Source organism: Stegostoma tigrinum, chromosome 9 (genome assembly GCF_030684315.1).
Source record: "Stegostoma tigrinum isolate sSteTig4 chromosome 9, sSteTig4.hap1, whole genome shotgun sequence".
Taxonomy (NCBI): Eukaryota; Metazoa; Chordata; class Chondrichthyes; order Orectolobiformes; family Stegostomatidae; genus Stegostoma; species Stegostoma tigrinum.
Window position 1 is genome coordinate 83,371,907 of NC_081362.1, and position 25,899 is coordinate 83,397,805.

General features: G+C 43.7%; 1 protein-coding gene across 1 annotated transcript; it reads right to left on the reverse strand.

Annotated features, from left to right (window-relative positions):
• Window positions 1-298: 298 nt before the first annotated feature.
• Window positions 299-24,888, reverse strand: LOC125450533 (sulfotransferase 6B1-like). The gene is made up of 7 exons (XM_059648696.1): window positions 24,565-24,888; window positions 21,745-21,872; window positions 14,509-14,598; window positions 12,499-12,625; window positions 9,317-9,411; window positions 3,187-3,343; window positions 299-1,367 (listed from the first exon to the last, which is right to left on the reverse strand). The coding sequence occupies exons 1-7, from the start codon at window positions 24,800-24,802 to the stop codon at window positions 1,237-1,239; spliced, it is 966 nt and encodes a 321-aa protein (XP_059504679.1). The 5' UTR covers window positions 24,803-24,888; the 3' UTR covers window positions 299-1,236.
• Window positions 24,889-25,899: the final 1,011 nt, after the last annotated feature.

A 25,899-nucleotide genomic window follows, 5' to 3' on the forward strand; every position in this document is an offset into this window, starting at 1 on the left:
CAAAATCCTGGAACTCCTTCCCTAATGGCACGGTTGGGTGTAGCTACGCCTCAGGGAATGCCAGCAGCAGCTCAAACAGGTAGCTGACCAACAGGAGTTAGGGATAGAAACACTGGCCCAGCCAGCAACCACCACATCCCATGGACTGAAATAAATACTAAGGATGGAATAACTATGTTCAAGTAACACTACATCACATTGGAACATCTCACGGAAATTCACAAAAACTAGATCAGAACATTACACAAAAAATAAACAGATCAATAAACACAACAAAATCCCAAGAAGCTCATTTATTTTTTGATGCCAGAATTTTCATTGTTTTAAAAATCATTCCAAACAAAGACTGAAGAATTCAGAATGATACAAATTAACAGCAAAAATATGGAGACAAAATTTCTCAAAAAAGATTAAGATTTCCCGTTCCTATAGTTTAGAGAAATAGTAATTAATTCTAACTTTCAAAGTCCAGCACTTTTGGAATGTTATCAGTGGCTCTTAATAGCAGAAATATGAAAATAAATTATTCACCCAAATGAATCACAAAACTGTAAAACATGTCTTCAGTTTTTACTATCTTATTTAAGTAAAACCACTTTTTAAAAAAGGTGCTCACGATGTGCGTAGCATCTCCTGATATTTAAAATGTGACTTTTTTGATCTAAAGGAGAATTTCATCTCCATCTTTAGCCCTACTGTTCCAATAATAAAACCATGGTGAAGGTAGCAATCATTGTGACCTCCACCCTGTGTCTGCAACTGACAACAAATCTTACTGCAATGACCTATAATCGTCCTTGTCCTGAGCATGCCATATTGCAGCTCCAGCATTGCAGAGTTTGTGAAACTGTGATATTACAGTACACTTCAGGCTGTGTTCAGCTTTGATGAATTGCAATGCAGTTTGGACTGGATTGGTTTCTGTGGAGGATTTTTGTAGATTGGTACTGGTCACCTTTGTGGAGACAGGGAGGGCGCATGGGGTGAAAGAAGCTGAGAGCTTGAAATGCTAAACGTTACAGTCATGGAATTACAAAGCCACAAGAGGTTTAGCTCTGAATTTGCAACATTCAGATGTCATTGTCTGGTGATCTTCTTGCTTATTTTTGCATTTTCTTGGTTTAAATAAATGGGTTTGGATGTTTGCCATTGTGTTTTGAATTCACAGTTCTAAATACTTGCCTTTTCTAAACAGAATGTATTCCTTGTCTGTCATAATATTCACAGTGTTGTTAATTACTCCTTACAGTAGAGGTCATACTTCAACATTGCTCCTATTTTTGTGCCAGCTAAACATGCTTCAAACTTTGCATCCATCTCTTCACTCTGCTCTTTGGTGAAAAGGGTTTTCCAGTCTCCAACCACACCTGGAGTAAAAACAAAGTCGTTAAAACTGACCTGGGCCAATAGCGTAGAATCTGGCCACCCCGCCTGTCACTTCAACACAGTACCGTGCTCCCACACCAACATTTCCATCTTAGACCTGTGGCAGTGTTCTAGGGAGGTTCAGTGCAAACTGGATAAACAGCGTATCATTTCCTGCATGGGGACCCTGCAGCCTTCAGGACTCAAACAGTGAGTTCAGCAACTTTAGAGCCTGAACATGTCTGTTACCCACATGTCCTTCCCTCATGTCCATTACCCATCCCAAACCCCACACCCCAGACCCTGACCTGACACGGGCTGCTTTCAGCATAGCTGACACATTTTCAACTACTTAGAGTCCCCATTGTCAGCTTTTCTTTCTCTCTGGCTTACCATTATCCATCCTTTGTCTGCCCAACTGTCCTTCTCTCTCCCAGGGCTTTGTCTCTACCTATTTGCTTACTCCTTTGCCCCCAACCTCAGCAGATTTACCACTAATTTTGTGAATAATTCAAAAATAATTTGAAAGGGGCGGTTGAGAATGACAGAAGATGAAGAACTTGAGTTGGGAAGGGGACGTAAGTGAGCCTGCAAAGGGATACAAATGGAGGATAATGCAGGCAAGTGTGAAATTAAAAAACATTATTTAAATGATGAGAGATCGCACAGCTAAGAGATGCAGAGAGCTTAGAGTGTTTTAATACCTGTATTGCAGAAGGTTAGAATGCAGCAAATGATCAGGAAAGCTAATAGAATGTTGCAGTTTATTGTGAAGAGAGTTGAATGGAAGCGTAGGGAGGCTACGCTTCAGTTTTATGGAGCATTGGTGAGACCTCATCTGGAGTACTGTACACAGCACTGGTCCCTGAGAACTTTAATGCATGTTCAGAGAAGGTTTACCAGACAAACACCTGGAATGCATGAATTGCCTTTACACAAGGAAGCCTCGACCTGCATCCATTGGAAATTTAGAAGAGTCTGAAGTGGCTTGCATAGAATCCTTACTGCACAGATGGAGGCCATTTGGCCTGTCGAGTCTGCACTATTCCCTGTTTGTAAATTTCCCATGGAAAATCCATTTGGCCTAGACATCACTACACACCACTGACAATTTCCCATGGCTGATCCACCTAACCTAAACAGGCCTGGACAGTAGGAGGAAACCCCAGCACCTGGAGGACATCCACACAAACACAGGGTGAATGTGCAAACTTTACCCACGGCTGGAACTGGACCCAGGTCCCTGGCAATGTGCAGCAGCAATATTAACCACTGGGCCACGAATTGGTCCTGATGAGACTTGACCTGGTGGATGCTGAAATGATGCTTCCCCTCTTATGGAAGAATCGAGAGCTAGGGGTCAGAATTTTCATGAGGGCACAGTTTGCCCTTTTAAGGACAGAGATGAGAAAATAAAAAAAATCACTGAGAGTTGTGAGTTCTGGAATTCCCTTCCTCAAAGGCAGTGAATGCAGAATCATTAAATATGTTTCAGGCAGAAGTAGGTAGATTCTTGATTACCAGTGGGGTGAAAGATTATCAGGGCTATGCAGGAATGTAGAGGTCAGGTTCAAATCAGTTCAACCATGATCCTATTGAATGGGAGAGTAGGGTCGAAGGGCTGAATGGCCTACTCATGTTCCTTGTTTCTCACTTCGAGGATTATAGACAAAAACAGGGACGAAGTATGGCTGTTTTTTTACATTGGGCTGAAAAAACCTCTTCTGAGCTGCAAGTTTCAATGAACAGCAAAAATACGATATGTCTTTCTTGCTCCAAACTGAACATTTCAGACCCTCGCCAGAGTCGATTTCCACCTACCCTTTCGGAAGATAACCTTGCCGAAGCTGGAGTGAGTTTTCTCAGAGTTATCACTCATGGCCTGGAAGGTACCTCTGCCGGCAATCTTTTGAATCTGCTCCTCACTCAGAGAGAGGCCGAAGAACTCTGCAATTGACTGTACCCCCTTTGCCAAGTCCTATTGGGGGGAACACAACAAAACCATCAGAATAAATGCATAACCTGGAGAGCCAGAAGATCAAAACAAATGGGTAATGACAGGTGACCCTGTTCTTCCAGCAACAAGCAGCACAGCAGTTCTTACACTAAGGCATGGCATGCTAGGCCTCCGTCTGACCCAGATGCACCTCAAAAACCACTGGAAAGCTGCAAATGTGTGTAAGAGATTTTAAAATATTCCACAGCAAGCTTCAGCTTATTTGTCTCCTGCCCTTTTAGCACCTCCCTCCTCCAGTCCCTGCCTAGAAAAAGACAGGGGCCATATGTGACCAGGGCATAGCTTAGTTATTTCTTACACTGTTTTACTTGATTCTCTCTCCTCTCTCTATCTCTAAGATCATGACCGAGATTACAAAGTCGTTCATTTCAACAGTCTTTAAGGAGCAAGATATTTTGCTCCATGTTAGAAGTTTGAGTCAAATTAAAACAAGAATTGAAATAAACTGTGATTTTAATTTTTCAGACAGAATTCTGTCCCAAAAGGAGAAAGTCACACTCTGCCACAGAACGACCTATTAAAGGAAGGTCAGTAAGAAAGAAAACAGATGACAATTGAATTGAGTATTGATGAAAAGAAACACACTTTGTTGAAGCTCTGCACTGTTCAGGACACTTCACAAGAAATATCAATAAACAAGAAGCTAACATTTATACTGGATGAGAGTACAGTGCTGATTGATCTGTAAGCAGACTCTGGTTCTAGGAGGTGCTGTCACGGAGAAGGCAGCAGATAGTGATGATTGACTGTTAACTGCTACACTCCGTTCAGATTTCAAACGAGGTAGATTAACTCTGATTGGTCAGGGCATTGTCCTAAGAATTAAACCAGTGATGACTTACTTTGTTAACCTGAAGCATGCACAGTGTGTGCACATGTTCCTTCTGTTTCCATTGTTTCAGTGTCACTGGGTTAAAATCCTGGAATTGTCTCCCCAGTGGCACAGTGGGTCTACCTGCAGCACGTGGGCAGCTGTAGTGTCAGAAGGCAACTCACCAGCACCTTCTCACTGGCAATTAGGGACAGGCAATAAATGTTGGGCCAGTTAGCAATGCCCACATCCCATCAGTGAATAAAACAGCAGTGCCTTATATATGAAAATGTTTAGTTTGTTGATAGTCTCTCAGTGGCACACTGTGTCGGTTGCTCAGCGACCCACTGTGGCTGTCTCTCGGCAGCCTGGCCTGGTGGTCTCAGGGTAGATCCCTGGCCTTGGGACAATTCCCAGCCTCAAGAATCTGGAGGTGAAGACCATCACGGTCTGGAGTCAAAGCCTGGTGAGGATGGGCTGGAAGGACTGTTGTTCTGAATTTTTTATTTCTGCACTTTCCTAATTTATTTTCCCCTCAGGATTTGTATGTAAGAATCTGTACCAAGGTACCTTTGTACCTAACATGACACTGTAAGTGGCCACTTGTAAGTTTTTCACTTTACTCGTTTGACTAAGTGAGACAATAAAGCTCATTCTAATTCTAATTGTAATGGTAGAGCGGGCAATGCGCCACACAACTAAGTCATGGATAATGCTGAACACAATCGTACCGCTGCCGAAACCCATGGCACCTCGGGAATAACTAGTCTTTCGCTGCTCGATCTGTCAACAATCTATCCCACCCAGCAAGGTGGTAGTGCCATTCAACAAGCTGGAGTTTATCTTAAATGTGAAGACAGGGCTTGGTGTCCATCAGGATCGTGTCAAGGTCACTCCCACAGTTGCTGTCGTAGCCAAATGCTTTTACAGAGGTGGTGGTTGGTGAGGACAAGGTCAGTATTTTTTTTTCCTTCTTGTGGGTTCCCTTGCCATAGCTCTGTCTTCAGAACTCAGCCATCACTGTCAATAGGGTCAACCTGTAGTAATTAAGCATCCAATTTATGTCCATATGTTTTTCTAATACAGAGGTGAAAGTGGCATTAAAGTCTGCTAGCCTGTGACAAGTCCCCACCGTATAAATGAGGAAATGAAGCTGCTCACGTTCCTGCTCAATTCCACTTATTACTAAACGTGCTACTGCAGGAGATCCTTCCTCTGGTTTCACATTTGGAAAAGGACCTGTGATTTAAATATTGGGCAGCTGAAGTGATTCATCACCAACACCATTGTGAAACTGTGTGATTGCCACACTGTGGAACAGGCGGGATGGGAATCACAATGCGTTCTCTCTGACGTCACAATAAAATGGTCAGTGTTTCCCAACTTCCCCACAACATGACACAACATTTAAACTGTGTTTAATGAAGGGTGCCCACGTTCTGCCCTAGTCGCACTGAGCTTTATTCAGATCGGGACAGGGACTACAGCAGCAGCCCTTTGATGCCGAATGCCCTTTGCCACCAAGTGGGTGAAATGCAATTTTGTGATTAACCCTACGGCTTCCCTGCATTGGATTATCTCCACCACCTCCGTCACTGTCACAGGAGGCACCAAGCTCAGGCCTGCTCCCAGAAAGGGAATGGAGAAACTATCAATGCAACAGTCCGGCTTCCCGTACATCCTCACAACTTTTTCACACAGAGGATGCTGTGTGTGTGGAACAAGCTCCCAGAGGAAGTGGTGGAGGCTGGTGCAAGTACCAGAGTTAAACAGCATCTGGATGGATACATGAATAGGAAGTGTTTAGAGGGATAGGGGCCAAATGCTGGCAAATGGAATAGATTAATTTAGGATACCTGGTTGGCATGGACGTGTTAGACAGAAGAGTCTGTTCCGGTGCTAGACACCTCTATAGCTCAATGACTCTGTGTGAATCAGGAGCGGGCACAGGCCATTCAGCCCTTCAAGCCTGCTCTGCTGATGTTATCATGCCCTCCGTCTCACTTCCCTGCCTACCTTGCTTCTTAACTAACGAGAGAGTCAATCTATTTCTTCCTTAGAAATATTAAATAACTCGGCCTCCATCACTTTCTGAAGGCAAGTGCTGAAAAGGCTCAAGACTCTGAGACAAATTCTGCAAATCTCACTCTCAAATGGAAGACTCCTTTTTAAATCGCACCTGCTGACGTCCAGGACCAAGGATCATAATGTAATGCTGCACTGGAGTGCCTTGTGGTCAGAGGTGTGGCCCTTTGTATTAAATGTTTAACTTAGGTCTAATGGAACACTTCGGTGGGCATTGAACAACCTGGTTTGTAAGGTAATGGTTTGAAAAGAAGTAAACATTAAACTGAGCACCATCCATTCTTTTGATGTGAAAACACAGTCTGAGTGGACAGTATGTTCTGTAATAGCCTCTGTAGGGAGCAGAGTCCTAGTATTTTTGCCTGAACTGTATGTAGTTATACCTCTCCGCAATAAAGCAGCTTGTTAACAAACAATGCAAAGATTCTACAGTGCTGCATTCTCTGCCAGTGATCATTAGAAAGATCCAAGACAAACTATGGACAAAGTAGATGGCAGAGAATTTATCTCAAACAACCCTTCCTCTGAACCACATGCTCCTAGATCAGGTACGAAGTGCCAGTCATAGAATCCATGTTACTAATTGAAAAATGACAAAGATCCCTGCAGAACAACATCACAGAGCTAGCAACATCAACAAAGAAAAAAAAATGACTGAATGATCGCTGCACCTCAAAGTAAGTTTTAAAATGTATCCTCTTGTGGGACATGAGCAACACTAGCTCAGTCCATCTCTAACTGCCCTATGCAAGGTCATTTGAGAAACTCGGCCATTCTTTCATTAGATTATTAATTTATTTTTGATTAAAAGCACTTGTTTAGCATTATACATTTGTTTTTAAAATGGATTAATGAGCTGACTGCGAGCAAGCATTTATGAACTCTTATCCAAATGGGTACCTGGAAAATTGATCTGGTCCCACTGTCACACAGATCGCTACAAGCCTATTGATGGGCTGATATTATTTAGCTTGGGAAAAACAAAATGGACGGAAAAGCAGAAGCCCAGGTGATTACAGAGGCAATTTCCACTGCACCACTCAAAAGCTGAGGAAATTGCTTTCCAATTCCGGGCTGAATGTTCAGCAAATACCCATCTGAGTACACAATTATTTGCATCGTACTGATTCAGCGTATCTGGGTTCTGGCTGACTAATGGGAGCTCTCTCGCTGGTAACCACCGACATGAGGTCTGGGGAAAGTAACTCAAATAGAAAGGAGAAACTCCATTTGCAGTGAATAAAACTTAACAGTGTTTGTGTCAATCGTCAAATAATACTATAAAGAAGACATTTACTGGGAAACATAGATGAAGAGAAGAAAAAGCCATTCAGCCCAATCCTTTAAAAAGATTTTTTAATAATTCACTGTTGTGGACTCCAACCAATCCGTCCCCTGAGGGAAGGTTGAATTGGAGATTTCCGTTCGTGAAGCCCTACAAGACTGGTCACACATGAGGGAGGCGAAGCCATGCTTACTTATGTTTTTCATTGTTTCTTTCCTGGAACAGATCACCAGCCTGAAGCTTATTGCTTAAAAGGGGATTACTTCACTTCAAGCCCTGCAGACCTGAGCCTCATTTTCTCTCGTCTCACTGCCTGACATAGGCTAATTGGAGGGACTTACAGGGTTGATGCTCAAACACACGTTGTGAGGGCACCTTCCATGGCCATGAACCCCTGCAGCAGGACCTGAACCAGATCATCTGCGACATTATCTCCCCTTGCACCTGAAGGATTATTCAGTTTGATGTTGTTTACAAGAACCCAGGAGCACTTGGATTGGGTGAAAAGTGTTGATGACAGGTGACATCATTGATACTGGAAATGCTTACAGTCATCCGATGTACCAAGCACAACTGAGGTCAACTCATTTACATCCAGTCCTGACACTCAGTTTTGTTGAGCAATGACTTGTGGCATAAGACAAACCTATACAAGTGCTAGGGTAGCTTGTTGATTGGGAAAGACAGGAAATGAGGAATTTGCATTTCAGCCGTTTGTCTCACAACCTCATTGCATCACATAGTGCTCAGCAGGCAATGAAGTACTTTCTGAAGAGTAGGCATTATTGTAAAGTGGGACAGCAGCCAATGAATCACGGCAATCTCCCATGAATAGCAATAATCCAATTGTTTGATTTGTGGTATTGGATGTTGCTCAAGGAATAGGTAATGGCTTGGATAACAGGGACAGTAACAGTGCAGCATTCCCCCAGTATGTGTTATTCTATCATGTGGTGATGACCTCTGACTCAGCATGTTATCATCCAATTCTAGTCAGTTCTGGTTAATTTCTAGTAAAAGGAGGAATATGGAGATGGGTTCCCCCCCTTTAGCAACATAGTTGCACACCCTATTAAAAAGTATTCTGCCATCATTTTCCTGTGTCAACACCAGTTACCTTTCTTCTCTCAACTGAAACATATCAATTTATGTATGACACTCACTCCTGTTGTTTACTTCATCAGCCTGCCCTAGTCATATATTTCTGTACCTTACTACTGCTTGGGATCTACGTGATATGCCTTCTTAATCCTGTCTGTCTAACCTTTTCATCTTGAGCCTTGTCTCTGAAGAAACACAAATAATTTAATCAACTTGTCATTTTGTTTTTAATGTTGCAAACTTCTATTCACCTGGGGACAACTCATTTCTGAAGAAAACAAACTTCCTCAGACTTTTTTCCTAAGTTAAATTTCTGATACAAAATATAAAGAGATAATTTTATGCTGGCCATAGCAGTTTTGTGATAAAAGGAGTAAAAATTCCCATAATCTCTATATCTGTGGTCATGTAGATATATTGGCACAAATTAGCTATCGTAAATATCACAAAGAGAAATTTTTACTAGACATGTAACAAGCAAAGGGGATTGCTCCTCATAAGTGGTAAATGAAGGTTGATCATTCTGTTAACCCCCTCCAGTAGTTTAATGTGTCTAATCTTTAGTTTTCACAGTAATAATCTCCCAATGAGGCCAAGCCTGTACACTAATCTGCACAGTGTTGGCTTTGCATCTAAAGAAAATTACACTGACCTCTTTCAGCTCTTCGTATGTTATAATCTTCACATTCTCATCATCAACATGTTTCTCCCACACAACAGCATTACCGAAGTAGGAGCCCCAACAGACTGTTTTAAAAATAAAAATTGGCATCGGGAAAAAAAAATTAATCAAAGGTACAGTAACACATATGATTGTGCCACACGGGGTATTTCAGTCAGAGTCAGTGTCCCCCCAAGAATCTGTCCTGTAATCGAATTCCTCATTCTTCTCAATCAGAAGGGTAACCTTGCAGCACAATATCCAGTGATACAGCATCAACCACTGTTGAACACAACAGCCCTGTTAATGTAAGATAACAAAGTGTGAAACTGGATGAACACAGCAGGCCAAGCAGCATCTCAGGAGCACAAAAGCTGAATTTCGGGCCTAGGCCCTTCCCTCTCTGATGAAGGGTCTAGGCCTGAAACGTCAGCTTTTGTGCTCCTGAGATGCTGCTTGGCCTGCTGTGTTCATACAGCTTCACACTTTGTTATCTTGGATTCTCTAGCATCTGCAGTTCCCATTATCACTGATACAATATTAGCCCTGTTAATGTAATTTGGTCTCTATGAATGGATCTACTGTGTCTGACCAGAGTTGTGAATCTATCAGATGGTGTCCCTTAGACCTAAACTTGTGAATTTGATTTATTACAATGCAGTTGTTAAATGTTAAGGTGTAATTTTGGTCAGAATTAATGACTTAAAAAGATGAAGTCCCAGAGCATTACAAAACAAGATTTAAATGACAAGGAAGTCTGGAGTTGCAGTTAGGCTGGAGGTTAAAAAAATACCAGACTGAGGCACACGGACATCATTCATATTAACGTCAGCATTTAGAGAAGTAGATGTGGTGTCTTTATCTGTTTTCTTTGTTTCATTTAATGAAGCTGAATTGAAGCTCCTGTTGGAATGCGAAGCAGAGGTGCATATAATTGCACACCACTTAGCTCAGAAAAGGGGGTCAGTTCCCAACACTCCACCAGGGATCAAGGGTCAGGCTCCCTTTCTATGCTGCATCAAACCAGGGCTCAGTACCAGATTTGATGAGCAATCGAAAGTGATGGATATGCTGTGTCACAAGGTTACTGATCATCAGTCTAGGGCTGCTCATTATTTCCATTTAAAACTGTTCAAATTTAAGCCCCATTGTAAGAAAATAAATGGAAAGAGCATTTTCACCATCAATTCCACAAGACCAGAAAGCATTCACAGTGAAATATCCTGCATTTGCAATGCTCCAGACTCCTTGGTCCCTTGCTCCAAAAAGCAAAGACAGCTTGTATTTTCAAAACTTGTATTCTTTTTCAGCCTGCTCTGGACTCATGTCATTATTCCTTGCAAATGGATGTCATAATTCTGCCCCAGTTCTGAACTTCTGATAACTGAAGTGTTTTCAAATGCCACTGAACTTAACACCAGAGTATGGGGCAGCGGTGGTGTGTGACCACTGGGCCAACTGGCAAGGATTGAAGCCCCAACTGCCCTAGATGTTAGTTTTAATGTGTATGAATGGGTTGAGCAGGAATATCTATAATCAGCGAAGCTCTGAGTTCCAAATTTGAGATTCCAGGTGGCTGTTGGTTCACAGACACTCGGTGCCCAATTCCTAGCATTAGACTGGGCTTGGGTCACTGAAAGCCATCCCCTACTTCCCTTGGGTCTGACCCAGCCCTTTGTTGCCCCTTTTGTAACCCCCCTTTCTGGAACCCCGACAATCTCTGGTGTCCATGGTTCTACAGACGACCATCAAGCTGGCCCTTGGCACACTACCTGCAGAAGCCGCTGCTCCTAGTGGCACAGACAGGTTCTTACACCCAAGGGAAGCCCCGTCAGTGACCAAGTGCCTGAGCTGTGCTTACCTCGGTCTGGCATCCCCATGGTAACGACAAGGGGTTCCCATCGGTTCTCCAACCCAGTGAGCAGGGCGTCACTGCCACATTAAATCCCTGCCTTTGAGTCTCAGACAACATGTGTTGATTTTGCAGTGGCATCCATTGGTCACCTTGCGAGCACGGTCTCTATCTGATTTTTGTCCACAAGGGAAAGACGATGGTGGACAGATTGTGTCCCACTTCAGCTTTTGCTGCCTCACCTGCCTCACCAATTTTTACTCGAATGAGTTCATGATAAAAGTGATTCCCTCCCGGAACAGAGGTCGGTGCCTCATTTTAACAGATTTTAAATTGCCCCACTAATGGAAGCTGTGGAATTGTCTCCTTGAAAACCCTCACCTTTCTACTTAAAAATCTACCGCATTGACTAAATATTTGGTTATTTGCACTAATATCTCCTGAGGTGGACCAGAGACCTGAGCACAAGTGGGTCACAGTTGGACTGGGATAAAGAATGGTTCAGGTTCCAGTGAGGCAGAGGCTGATGTCATAGATAAATTCTGCTGTAGGGGACTCAAAGGGAAGGATCCTTAGTGAGGTCGCGAATGGATTACCACATCAATGTGCTTGATGCTAAGACAGCCCCTCAATGCCCATTTTTATGCTGACATTTGAACTAGGAAAGAGGTCAAGGGAGAAAACTTCAGCATAACTGAAAGGAAACAGCAGACAACACTGTCAATGGATAGACGTCGTTCTTCCAATTGTTCAACATTTTCCAGAAAAATCTCGTTGACTAGAAATGCTTTTCTTTTGCTTTGCTGTGTATAATTATTTGCTTGATATCAGCTTTTCCAAAATTTGGGAGTGTACAGATTTCATACTAGAGAGCTTGACTATTGCTAAAAAAAATACCATTTTGTCAAAACATTTTGTTTTGCACTCATAGGTAATATCTCCCCCAATCAGAGTCAGTTTGTCAACCAGTTAGCAATCTCCTCTTATATCATTTAAATGTTGGTTCTCCCTCAAATTGGTGTTCTTGCAAAATGTCCTGATGAGTGCTAGGTGAAAATTTTCCAAAAAAGATAGCTTTTTGAGCGATGCTGAACTGGTATAATAGCATAAACAATACAGACTGTAGATATTGGAAGCTAGAGTCTATGGGTGCGAAGCTGGAAAAGCACAGCAGGTCAGACAGCATCCGAGGAGCAGGTAAGTCAACATTTCAGGCCGAAACCCTTTGTGCTGATAGTGTATAGCTAACGTGTGTAAAATTCTAAGACTCTAAATCTAGGAATGGTTACGCCTGAGAGTAATTGCAGCCAAAATGCATTACCTTCTCCAGCCATGTACTTTCTGAAGAACTCATCCCAAGATGCAGAGTTGGGCAGTAAAGGATTATTCTGACAGAAGTGATAATAGGACACTGCATTGTCTTTGGGATTGCGAAATACAACCAGTATCTGTTGAGAGATAACAAGTGAAGCACATTTAATCCTTCTGCTCTGAGACTGAGGATAAGCCAAACAGAATATTACCACCATCTAAGATAACAAGGTGTTGAGCTGGATGAACGCAGCAGGCCAAGCAGCATCTTAGGAGCAGGAAAGCTGATGTTTCGTGCCTAGACCCTTCATCAGAAATGCATGAGTTAATTCATCCAGCACTACACCTTGTTATCTCGGATTCTCCAGCATCTGCAGTTGCTATCATCCCTCTCCATTACCACCATCTATTCTTGCTTTCAGTTTAATCATGGGAAATCTTCCAGTGTTGTTTGCAGATCCAATTCCAATCAGTACTCAATTTACTCAAGAGAAGTACTGTCAGCGTTATCGATAGACCTAACACCCTGGTTCATGGTTTACTCTGAAACTACACCTTTCTTGTTAAATGAATAGGATGACACAGTGATTCAGTGGTTAGCACTGCAGCCTCACAGCGCCAGGGATCCGGATTTGATTCCAGCCTCGGGCGACTGTCAGTGCAGAGTTTGCACATTCTCCCTGTGTCTACATGGATATCCTCCGGGTGCTCCGGTTTCCTCCAACAGTCCAAAGATGTGCAGGCTAGGTGGATCGGCCATGCTAAATTGCCCGTAGTGTTCAGGGATGTGTAGGTTTGGGGAATATGCCTGGGTGGGATGCTGTTAGGGTCAGTGCGGACTTATTGGGCCAAACAGCCTGTTTCCACACTGATGAAAAAAAACGTTTTTCACTTATCAGCTTTTAGGCTGAAGGAGTCCATGCCACCAGCCTGCTCTTGTGATTCTATTAATCTGGCCATCACGTTTAGTGGCAATTTGATAGGAGTCAGTCTTTGTCGGTGTAAAACAAACACCTGACCTATTCTCTGCAATTTCTGGATGGCAGTCACAATTGTGATCTGCTCTGTGTTAAGAAATCCAATTTCAGTTGGGACTCTGCCAGCTAGGGCTTATCACATTAGACACTGATTAAGCCTGCTGCACGCAAAATGTGTTTGCAGTTAAAAAACAAATATCACGGCTTTTCTCTGCAACTTTCCTTTTTGTCAATTTTCTTTCCTGATCCCTCAAGTCTATGTATATTCCCTTGCTGGTCCTTACCTCTCCAACACCTTATCTAATTGGCTAGCTCAGTTGGAACCCGGACAGAGAGACGTAGGCAGTAGATGACCACAAAACCCAGGGGTCTGGGTTAGACCGATTGAATCAAAACCATCCTAACCAATTTCCACTTTGCTCCGCACACATTACCAGTGTGGATCAATATTAAATCACTTTTACTTAAAGCAGTTTTGTAATTATACCATGGAGTTCAACCTTGCTTGAACTCATTCAACTAGTTCTATCTGATTTTTGTATAGAAATTAAAATTTGACTGTTTGATGAAAGGAGTACAATATATAGATTATCATTTTGAAATGTGGTTTGTTTTAAAAAGAAAATGCTGATGGATGTAAGTTATGGCTATGAATTTCTTTTTAAAAAAATGATCAGCAAGTCATTTTGGAGCAAGATCTAAATTCAGCATCACCCAGAAAGCAGACGGTTGCAACCTATTTTGGTGTGAACAGAAAGATTTTAATTTTATTTTATTTAACCTATTTTTTCCCCTAATCGACCTGCTCAGAGATGTTATTACAAGCCTCTGGAGCAGGTGGGACCTGGACCTGTGCCTCTAATTCCAGAGGTTGGGACACTATCACTGTGTCACAACAGCTTGCTAGAAATGATTGGTATACTATTGAGTTTATGAGTTGACCAAAGAGGATAATGATCAAATCAATTAAGTCCTTTGCAGATGTTGTTAAGGTGATTAAAGTCGAGTTCGGTCTCAGGTTGCTGTTTAATGTGTAATCTTACCTTTGTTTTCTTCTCAATTATAGATGGTGGTAAATTGTTGTAATGATTGTGCGTGCCATAGACACGGGGAGCTGGATCATTTTTCGTCATCTTAAATGAATAACCAAAAAGATATGTGTAAGAACTGGCAAAAAAGGCAGAGGTTAGTGCACACTTAGAAAACAATTTCTCCTAATGTTTTGCCAAATATCTTCTGATAAAAATAAAATTATCAATCTATAACATTAATTCCATTCCGATTTCAACTTTTCGACCTGTTCAGTGAGTTTTTCAGACATTTTCCATTTTAGTATCATATTTATTGGAGTGGATGAAGAAAGATTCCAGTTGAACAGCAATGGTGGCATGAGTACTTCATAATACTTCGGCGACATCAGAAATGGCACACGCATACAACCAAGCTCCCTCTGTCGTGCCAAAACAGCATGCATTTGAATACAGAGATAATGGGGACTGCAGATGCTGGAGAATCCAAGATAACAAAGTGTGGAGCTGGATGAACACAGCAGGCCAAGCAGCATCTCAGGAGCACAAAAGCTAACGTTTCGGGCCTAGACCCTTCGTCAGAGAGGGGGTTGGGGAGAGGGAACTGGAATAAATAGGGAGAGAGGGGGAGGCAGACCGAAGATAGATAGAGGAGAAGATAGGTGGAGAGGAGAGTATAGGTGGGGAGGTGGGGAGGGGATAGGTCAGTCCGGGGAGGACAGACAGGTCAAGGAGACGGGATGAGATTGGTAGGTAGGAAATAGAGGTGCAGCTTGAGGTGGAAGGAGGGGATAGGTGAGAGGAAGAACAGGTTCGGGAGGCGGGGACGAGCTGGGCTGTTTTTGTGATGCAGTGGGGGAGGGGGAGATTTTGAAGCTTGTGAAGTCCACATTGATACCATTGGGCTGCAGGGTTCCCAAGCAGAATATGAGTTGCTGTTCCTGCAACCTTCAAGGGGCATCATTGTGGCACTGCAGGAGGCCCATGATGGACGTGTCATCTGAGGAATGAGAGGTGGAGTTAAAATGGTTCGTGACTGGGAGGTGCAGTTGTTTATTGCGAACCGAGCGGGTGTTCTGCAAAGCGGTCCCCAAGCCTCCGCTTGGTTTCCCCAATGTAGAGAGAGCCACACCAGGTACAGTGGATACAGTATACCACATTGGCAGATGTGCAGGTGAACATCTGTTTAATATGGAAAGTCATCTTGGGGCCTGGGATGGGGGTGAGGGAGGAGGTGTGGGGGCAGGTGTAGCACTTCCTGCGGTTGCAGGAGAAAGTGGCAGGTGTGGTGAGGTTGGAGGGGAGTGTGGAGCGGACAAGGGAGTCACGGAGAGAGTGGTCTCTCCGGAAGGCAGACAAGGGTGGGGATGGAAACATGTCTTGGGTGGTGGGGTCGGATTGTAGATGGCGGAAGTGTCGGAGGATGATGTGTTGTATCCGGAGGTTGGTGGAGTGGTATGTGAGAACGAGGGGGATCCTCTTTTGGCGGTTATTGTGGGGGTGGGGTGTGAGGGATGTTTTGCGGGAAATGTGGGAGACACGGTCAAGGACGTTCTGGACCACTGCGGGGGGGGGGAGCTGCGGTCCTTGAAGAACGCGGACATCTGGGATGTGCGGGAGTGGAATGCCTCCTCCTGGGAGCAAATGTGGGGGAGGCAAAGAAATTGGGAATAGGGGATGGAATTTTTGCAGGGGGGTGGGTGGGAGGAGGTGTATTCTAGGTAGCTGTGGGAGTTGGTGGGCTTGAAGTGGACATCAGTTTCTAGCTGGTTGCCTGAGATGGAGACAGAGAGGTCCAGGAAGGTGAGGGATGTGTTGGAGATGGCCCAGGTGAACCTAATATCTATTCAATCCTGCCTCAAATATTTCCACATTATGTGCTTTCCTGGGAATTTCTTTTATTCACAGGATGAGGGCATCATTGTCTAGGCAGCATTTATTACCCATCCCTAATAGCCCAAAGGGCAGTTAACAGTCAACCACGTTGTTGTAGGTCTGGAGTCACATGGAGACCAGGTAAGGATAGCAGTTTCCTTCCCTAGCAGACATTAGTAAACCAGATGGAGTTTTCCAACAATCACCAATGGAAACATGGGCAATAGACTCTTAATTCCAGATTTTTTTTATTGAATTGAAATACCACCATCTGCTATGGCAGGGTTTGAATCCAGAAACTACCTGGGTCTCTAGATTAGTTGTCCGATGAACAATGCCATTAGGCCATTGCCTCCCCTATTACATTACATTCAAATCCATTACATGCATTTATTATCAATCCTTTGCACTCTGCTTGAAAAAAAAGTAAACTAAATGTGTTGTGCATCTCCCCTGTGCCAAAGTTTTTGCAATCTGGCTTTCTTCACTTGACAGTATCCTGTTGAATTCCAAACAGGAATTGAAGCCGGTGACAGTAAAACAGATCCTTGGAATAGGATGCAGAGGTTTGAAAAAAAGCAAAGGTACGGCCCTTCAGTCCACAAAGAGAAGATCAAAACGAAACTTCATCACATTACATGAAATTCTATGTTGAATACAAATAATGCAGGTCGAAAAGATCATTCAAATTAAGCCAGGAGAGCAAGACCGAAGGGCAATTGAAGGCAACTTTATAAACTTTAAGGCAAAAATCTTTCACACAGAAGATCTTTCCAGCAGGCATTGGAATAGAAACAAAAGTTACACATAAATTCAACTGGGCATGACTGATTCACAAAATGACAAGGAATAACTCCCATATGCTGAATAGTAATTACTCACCTTTCATGCAAAATATGGAAACTTAAAATGGTCCAAGAGGAACATTATAAATATTACTGTAGAAATGTCTGAAGGCCACTGACATTTTCTCAAGTAGCTAATAATTTATTGTACAAAAGTTTTTCTCACGAAATGCAAACCACTTGTTTATTCATAAGTATGAAGTATAAATTAAAAACTACAGGTAGACATTTAACTTATTATTGGTTTTAGATAATGGGCAAAGAAATTGTAACTTATCTCTTGCTCAAAGCATTTTTACAATCTGTGTTGCAACCCAACAGGTTCTAACACCCACCCAAAGTAACCTTTGCCTGATTGTTCCTCCTTTACATACAGTTCATACTTCAAAGCAGGATCTCAGAAAGACACCGATGTCAAAGTGATAAAATTAAGACTTGCATTTACCTAATGCTGTTCATGACCGTTCAGGTGAATCAAAGTACCTTACAGCAAATTAAATAATTTTTGAAATCTTTTTAATATTACTTGTAATAAAGGAAAGTACTCATGTTAAGTAACTTAAATCCTATTTAAGTAAACACACTTTGGTAACAGGGCTAATTCATAGAAGCTGGTTACTTAGAACCAGCAATGTACTGTGAAGCACAAATTCAGAGTCAAATATATAAAAAAAACCAAGTACAATTTGAGGGGAGGATGTTACAGAAACAATATCTCCTATTTTTACAAATTAGTGTTCCTGAGCCAAAGCTTAGCGATGAAAGCTTTGTCATGCAATGCAAGATTCACTGGCAATGACAGCATTTGTCCCTAACCCTAACTGCCCTTGAACTGAGTGGTTTTGCTGTGGGTCTGGAGTCCCATGCAATCCAGACCAGGTCAGGAAAGCAGATTTCCTTCGCCATGATGAACCAGATGGGTTTTCACAACAATTAGTGATAGTTTCATGCTTGCCATTACTGAGATTATTTATTTGAAGGTAAATTCCAGCAGTTGCTATGGTGGGATTTGAACCCAAATTGCCCAGGCAATAAACTGGGTTTCTGGATGATTGATCCAGTGACATCACCACTATGTCCCTTCAAATGAGGAACTGAGGTACAATATGAAAGGAGCAAACATTGTGAATTCAGATTAGAGAATTTAGAACCTGTGCTCAATGATTGGCAATAAACAGGATGCACAAAAGGAGCAAAATAGAAGTCATCTCCCAAACTAAATAACAGAAGATGCATTTATTTAAGTTCACAAGCGACCTGATGAGATTCTTGGATTAGGTATTCCATGGATTGGGAACAGTGGCTTCTCGTAATACTCGGGATTGAGTACGAGTATGCTGAGACATGACATGTCACATGAAGGATGTTTGAGAGAAACAGCTGTCTGACTAGATTGATACCGGATTGATGAAATTACCATGATGTGTTAACAATTCCATTATCATGTATCATGCAATCACCAGGATGCTAAAGGGCAAGTTTTGTTCCTCTATGCATCTAACAATTCTCATGTTACAATGGCCAGGACGTATTCCTTCAGTAACTCTCATCTCCTTGCCCCTCTTCCTCAGATTCCTGGCTTCCTAGAGCACTACTTTTCATGGCAGCTTGGCACCTCTCCACTGGGCACTCTTCATCTGAGTGTCATGACAATATGGGAGGTGGGAAATATAAATCAGAGCTCAGTACAACTCTGCACTCTTTGGATGACCACGTGATGGAATACAATATATTATCACTGATACTGGACTTGGCCATTGTTTAGAGGCAAAACCAGAAATTGCTGGAGAAACCCAGACCATTTGGCAGCATTTTTGGGAAGAAAGCAGAGTTAACATTTCGAGTCTGGTGACTGTTCACCAGAACTGACAGCAGGTAGGAAAAGGTGGTATTTATGCTGAAGGCAAGGAGTGAGGGGGGGGGGGGGGGCGGGGGGCGGCAGGACATTAGCAGATAGGTGGAGATGGGGTGCAGAGAGAGGGAGAGAGAGAGATATGGAATGGTACACAAGGGGATTAGTGATAGTAGTCTAGGATAGTAGAGAAGTTGAACAAAGTGATATTGAGAGCTGAGAGTAGGAGAGAATGGGTAGGTTTTACTTAAAGCAAGCCACGCCATGACAAGACCAGGTGTGAGGGTGGGAAAAAATCATGGAAGGATGGAATCAGGCTTAAAGGTATTGAACTTGATGTTGAGTTCTAGATGCTGTAAGGACATCACCAGATCTAATCTACCGTATTTAATCAGAATTAACTTTCGGGTCCGATGTTGCTTCCTCAGAAAAGTTATTTCGGCTTTTACCTGTCATGGTATGTGTTGCTTTTAGCACAGCTAACCCATTTTCACCCACTCTCACACCTATTATCACATTCCAAGTAAAAACCAAAAGAAGTGCAGATACTGTAAATCAGGAACAAAAACAAAGTTGCAGGAAAAGCTCAGTAGGTCTGGTAGCAGCTGTAGGGAGAAAACAGAGATAACGCTCCGGGTCCAGTGACCCTTCCTCGGAACCAGACCTGAAATGTGAACTCTGTTTCTTTCTTCACAGATGCTGCCAGACCTGCTGAGTTTTTCCAGCAACTTTGCTTTTGTCCCTGATTTACAGCATCTGCAGTTCTTTCAGTTTTTATTTAGTATTTAACTCACTGTCAGATCTCTTCGGGACATGCCCACCTTGAAGAAGTTCTGCTCCTCTCTCCGATGGGATTTCCATTCCAATCTTTCTTCTTGCCCCCTGACATTAATTTCACTGTCATTCCTGGTGTTTGGTCACATTCCAATTGTTGCTTTCAACACAGCCTACCCATTCTCTACCAATGTCAGCTCTCATTATCACTTGTTCAGCTGCTCTGAAAGAAAGCTTTTCACTGTGTTTTGGTAACAATCTTCTATCCAGGCTAACTATCAACCCTCTACCCCTCCCCCCTCTCTGATGAAGGGTCTAGGCCCGAAACATCAGCTTTTCTACTCCAAAGATGCTGCTTGGCCTGCTGTGTTCATCCAGCTTCACACTTTGTTATCTCGGATTCTCCAGCATCTGCAGTTCCTATTATCACTGATACAATTTTAACCTCACTTCAAAACCTCTTCCAGAGATGCCTAACCTGAAGAAGTTACCCTCCTCCCTCCGGACAAACCTCAGGAGATCTCTCTGCCACTACAACTCTTGTAATCTCCTCGGCCATGTCCTGAAGCAAACCAGGTACTACAGCCACATCATCTTTCTTAGTCCTCTCCACCTATCTTCTCCTCTATCCATCTTTGATCCACCTCCACCTCTCTCCCTATTTATTTCAGAACCCTCTCACCTTCCCCCATTTCTGATGAAGGGTCTAGGCCCGAAACGTCAGCTTTCCTGTTCCTAAGATGCTGCTTGGCCTGCTGTGTTCATCCAGCTCGACACCTTGTTATCTTGGATTCTCTAGCATCTGCAGTTCCTATTATCTCTAACTATCAACCCTCCCTCCTTCACTCTCTCTATCTCTCTGTCTCTCTCTCTCTCTCTCTCTCTCTGTGCTCCGTCTCCATCTAGCTGCCCATCTCACCTCATCTTCAGCACAAATACCACCTATTCCCAGCTGCTATTAGTTCAAATGAGCTTTTCCCTACAGATGCTGCCAGACCTGCTGAGTTTTGCCAGCAATCTCTGATTTTGTTTCAGATTTCCAGCATCTGCACTTCTTTGTTTTATTTTTTGCCAATATTAAGATGTTGGCCATTATACTTTATGTTAATTAGCAGTCATTACTGAAATCATATCACCAACACATGGCTACAGTAGCATAATGTTTGTGTTAAAAGACTCAAAATCCATTGGCCTGGACTAGTAACCTGGTTCCAATCCCACTATGGAATTGGGAAAATTTAAAAACGGTTAACAGATAAATCAAGAATTTGAAAATCTACATTGGATATTGTCATTAAAGAATCCATCTGGTTCACTGATGCTCATTAAAGGAAAGAAATCGGACACCCGTTGGCCAATCGGCCTACATGTGATTCCAGATCCTCAGCAATGTGGTTAACTCTGAAATGGTCAACCAAGACTCCCAGCTGTTAGGAAGGTAACTCACCAACAGCTTCTCGGTGGTAATTTGAGGGATGTGCAATAAATGCTGACTCTCGCATCCCATGAACAGGACTCACTACTAAACCTATGCCAATCTAACCTATAACATTGTGAATGCAATATCAGAAACAGGCTGCTAGGCAACAGTTATATCCCTGAGTTTCCACGTGAGCAAAATGTAAGCGGCTGGCCCCCATCTGCTGGTAAAACCTGCCATGACATCATTTCAAAGAAAAGCAGGGGAGATGTCCCCAGTGTCCTGACTAATACTTACTCACCAAGCAATATCGCAAAAACAAATGATCTGGAGATTATCATATTGCTGCCTGGGGGCATTTGCTGTGCGCAACCTGGCTGCCACATTTTCTACATTACTGATGTTTAGGGATCACGTAAAGCAACATATAAATGCAAGCCTTTACTTTCTTTAAAAGACTCAAACACAATTTCTCATCCATTTACCTCATAGCTCCGAGCACTTTCAAATTCCAATAACTTGATTTTACTTAGGTCTCCAGGTTTCCCGTCTTTGGATTCATTCTGATTGACAGTGGCAATATCCCAAAGTAACAAATTCACCCAATTAAATCCTGTAGAACATGGTTAAAATAAAAGAGTTATGAAACTGGTTACTTCATCAATGTGAGCAGATACTTGCTGCAATAAAAGAACCTGCCCTAGGAGACAACACAAACTCAAGAAACACATACAATTCCACAGTTACTTACCAGAATACGATCATAAGTCTAACGTCTCCCTCAGGCACCCATTCCAGGCAACTGACAGACCCCTCAATGTTACTTTCAGGAGGACCTTCTCTGATGCGTGCTGTGACTATGGCTAGTGTGCCTCACGAGGGAAGTGTAGTGGGCGAGGCTGCAAAACCAAACATTCGACACATACTCTTGCCCACTCTCCATTCAGTATTCAGAATCAGCCTGGAAACTGACTCTCTGGCCTAACTCGTCCATGTCGACTCGGTTTCTGAAACTGAACTAGCCCCATTTGTCTGTGTTTCACACATATCCCGCTCAACCTTTCTTCTCCTATTCATGTACCTGTCCAAATATCTTTTACATGTTGTAATTATACTAGCCTCCACCACTTCCCCGGCAACTCATTCCATATTCAGACCACCCTCTGAGTGAAAAACTTAAGCCTCAAGTCCCTTTTGAATTTTCCCCCCTGCACCTTAAACCTACGCCCTGTAGTTTTGGACTCCCCTACCCTGGGGATAAGACCTTTGCTATTCACCCAATCCATGCCCCTCATAATTTTATAAACCTCAATAATGTCACCCCTCAGCTTCCTACGCTCCAGGGAAAAATGTCCCAGTCTATCCAGCCTCTCTCTATAACTGGCTCTCTGCTGTCTGGAAAATCTGGTAAACAATGCTGTAATGGTGCAGTAATTGACTTGAAACAATTGAATGGAATATCCTAAACATTCTGATTGCTCTGCCATGTTTAAGTTGCAGATTTCCAGTTAAGCCAGCAACAATCAAATCAACTGCTGTACGTCTTCCAAAGAGTTTCACATTAATTTTGGGCAAGTTTTCTCCAGGGCAGTTTGGGATGGCCCAGCCAGCAATACCACATCGTGTGAAGAAACGAAATAACTGACACCTGCACTTCCTGCAGAAAAAGGACGGAGTAACTAAACCACAGTGAACAGAACCGATGAAAGCCCATCCAGCATCCAAGGCCTCACTCCAATGGGGGGGGGGCATTGCCATGGAGATACCTGGCACAAGGACAAATGTCAAGCTTGGACATCATGCCCGGGATGGAGAGTTTGACCATCTGTAAATATCGAAATGCCTGACTGCTTCCCTCACCTCAAATAATGAGACATGCAGGCAGCTGGGGAACTTGGGGTCATGTTGCATCTGCCAGGGCTGAGCCTCCACTCGTGCTGCAAGGACTGGACTCTCTCAGGCACATGACTGATAGGGTGGAAGGATTGGCGATTTATTATTCGCATTTTGCTGCAAATAAATTGTTTTGTTGCTGTGAGAAGTGTGGTTCAGAATTGCTATTGCATGGAGCGGCGGAGGGGATAAAAATATTTCAGCTGAAGCTCCGCTCAGTCAGCTGCTGCCCAGCTCTCTGGGTACAGGCGAAGACTGATCGGCCACATCCATAGCCCCTTTGGATTTGTCCTGTTACCAAACGCAACAAAAGCTTCACTTTGTACAGCCTGGATTGTCGGACACGGTCCCACAGTGTTAACAGGCCACTCGGACAGTCTGTTTCTGGGCTGTGCTGGCTAAAAGATCGAATCCAGGCTCTTAGCAGCCCCTCCCCAACCGGCCGCCTCTACCGTCCCGAAGCCCAGGCCGGCAGCTGCACAGGAACATGGCCCATGCCAGTTCCCCTCCCGGCCCGTCACCATCCTGGCTGGTAGCTTCTCTCGCACCGGCACTGGGTCCAAACCCTGGAATTCTCCTGCTAACTGCAGTGTGACAGGCCCCTCACCACAAGGACTGCAGAGATTCAACGAGACAGCTCGGCACCTTCTCAGAGATACCCCAGTGTGGAGCTGGGGGAGCACAGCGGGCCAGGCAGCATCTGGGGAGCCGGAAAGCTGACGTTTCAGGTCGGGAGCCTTCCTCAGAAAATTTCTGTGGGGCTGCCCGGTCTGCTGCGTTCCTCCAGCTCCACACTGGGTTACCTCTGAACCCCAGCATCTGCAGCTGTTAGTGTCTCCCAGTACCTTCTCGAAGACCTTCACCTTCGCTGCGTGTACCCTGTGGGAAAATGAAAGACAGGCAGCAGTTGAAAATACCGGCTCCTGTACAGCAATAACGCAGGTTGGATCACTGCTCTCAATGAGTTTGGCTCTTTTATTTGGTTGGATTAAGAACCACAAGGATGGGCAGAGATGGACGGCCGTGCGAGAAAGTTAAGAGCCACGTGATTTCTAATGGTATCTCGCATTCCCGGGAGAATTAACTGAGACTGTTCGTATGAATCTTCAATGGATAGAGCAACAAAACATTAGCACTGTTAATAACATTAGCTCGACTAAACCTACCGTAATGACAACTGTCAATAACATCAAAAAAGAAGCAACAAAACCTGTAACATTTCTGTAATAATGAAGATATAACAATCCCACAGGAATCACAACGAATGGGGAAAAGTGGCCGAAGCCGTACAGAAGGGACTGGGATCGAAAACAGATTTGAATTTCTGGACAGAGACAAACTTTAAAAATTCACAACGGACTTATGTTAAATTATCAAACAGGAATCGACAAACATCGGACAGACAGCCTCACCGCATTTGGGGTAGGAAGAGATCACCAGGTCTTCGGGACGAGCCTGGAAGTTGCCGAGAGCCTGCAGTGTTTGCACGGAGCAAAGTACCGTGGGGTACAGGACCCCGTTGTAGCGGAACGTCAGCTCCTCCGGCTGAAGCTGCTTTGCTCTCTCCAACATGCCCTGCACCCTCTCATGGAAATCGGCGGCGGGTCCGCCTTTGTCAGCCCCCTCTCTCACACCGTCTTTGCTCTCCATCGCTCTGGGACAGACGGGCAGAGCGCACAGCCTCCCGTTTTATTGGCGAACGGCGACTCCCACGCCTGAACGCTCGCACGCTACAGTGCGTGCCAAGAGGCTATTAACAGTGACAGCGAACTGCTTCCTTTTTTGCGCGCTGATTTGGCATCGCCGTTTTACAGCGATTGGGACTGTTAAACATCAAGCGCACCGAGCAATAAAACCCACAATATCTCAGAAGCTGCGGAAATGCTCAGCACTGTCTGTGCAGAGAGAAAGAAACAGACTTCACCTTTGCAGCTGACTCGGAATCTGCACAACAGAGCCCCAATCCAAAATACACCACCATCCAAACCAAGGGGCAGGCGAGATATATCACAGGGAAAGGATGTGTGTGTGTGTTGGGTGGTGTGGGGAGGAAGGGGGAGAAAAAAAGGGAAAGTCTGGGACAGGTTAGGTAAAATATAAACAAAAACAGAGTGTGCTGGAGTAAGACTCACAGCATCTGTGTATATATAGAGAGAAAATAGAGTTAACGTTTCCAGTCCCTGGGAGTGGTCATGTTTGTGGTATAGAACGTAGACAGTACAACAGAGGAGCGGGCTCTTCAGCCCACAATGTTATATAGAACATAGAACATTGTAGCACAGTACAGGCCCTTCGGCCCTCAATGTTATATAGAACATAGAACATTATAGCACAGTACAGGCCCTTCGGCCCTCAATGTTGCGCCCTTCTGCCTGCCCTTGATCCATTTCCCTCCAATTCTTACATATTCGTGTGCTTGTCTAAAATTCACTTCAACATCCCTAGCCTATATGCCTCCATCACCACCCTTGGCGTGGGTTCCAGGCTGCTACCACTCTCTGTGTAAAAAACAACTTACCCCTCACATCTCCTTTGAACTATCCCCTTCACCATAAATATGTCTCCCCTAGATTTAGACAGTTCAACTCTGGAAATAAAACGACTCTGAAAGTCAACTCTATCTAATGACTCTCATAATTTTATTGACTTCTATGAAATCTCCCCTCAGCTTCTGCCACTCCAGAGAAAAACAGCCTGAGTTTTTCTAACCTCTCCGTATTGCTCATGCCCTCGAATCCAGACTCAGA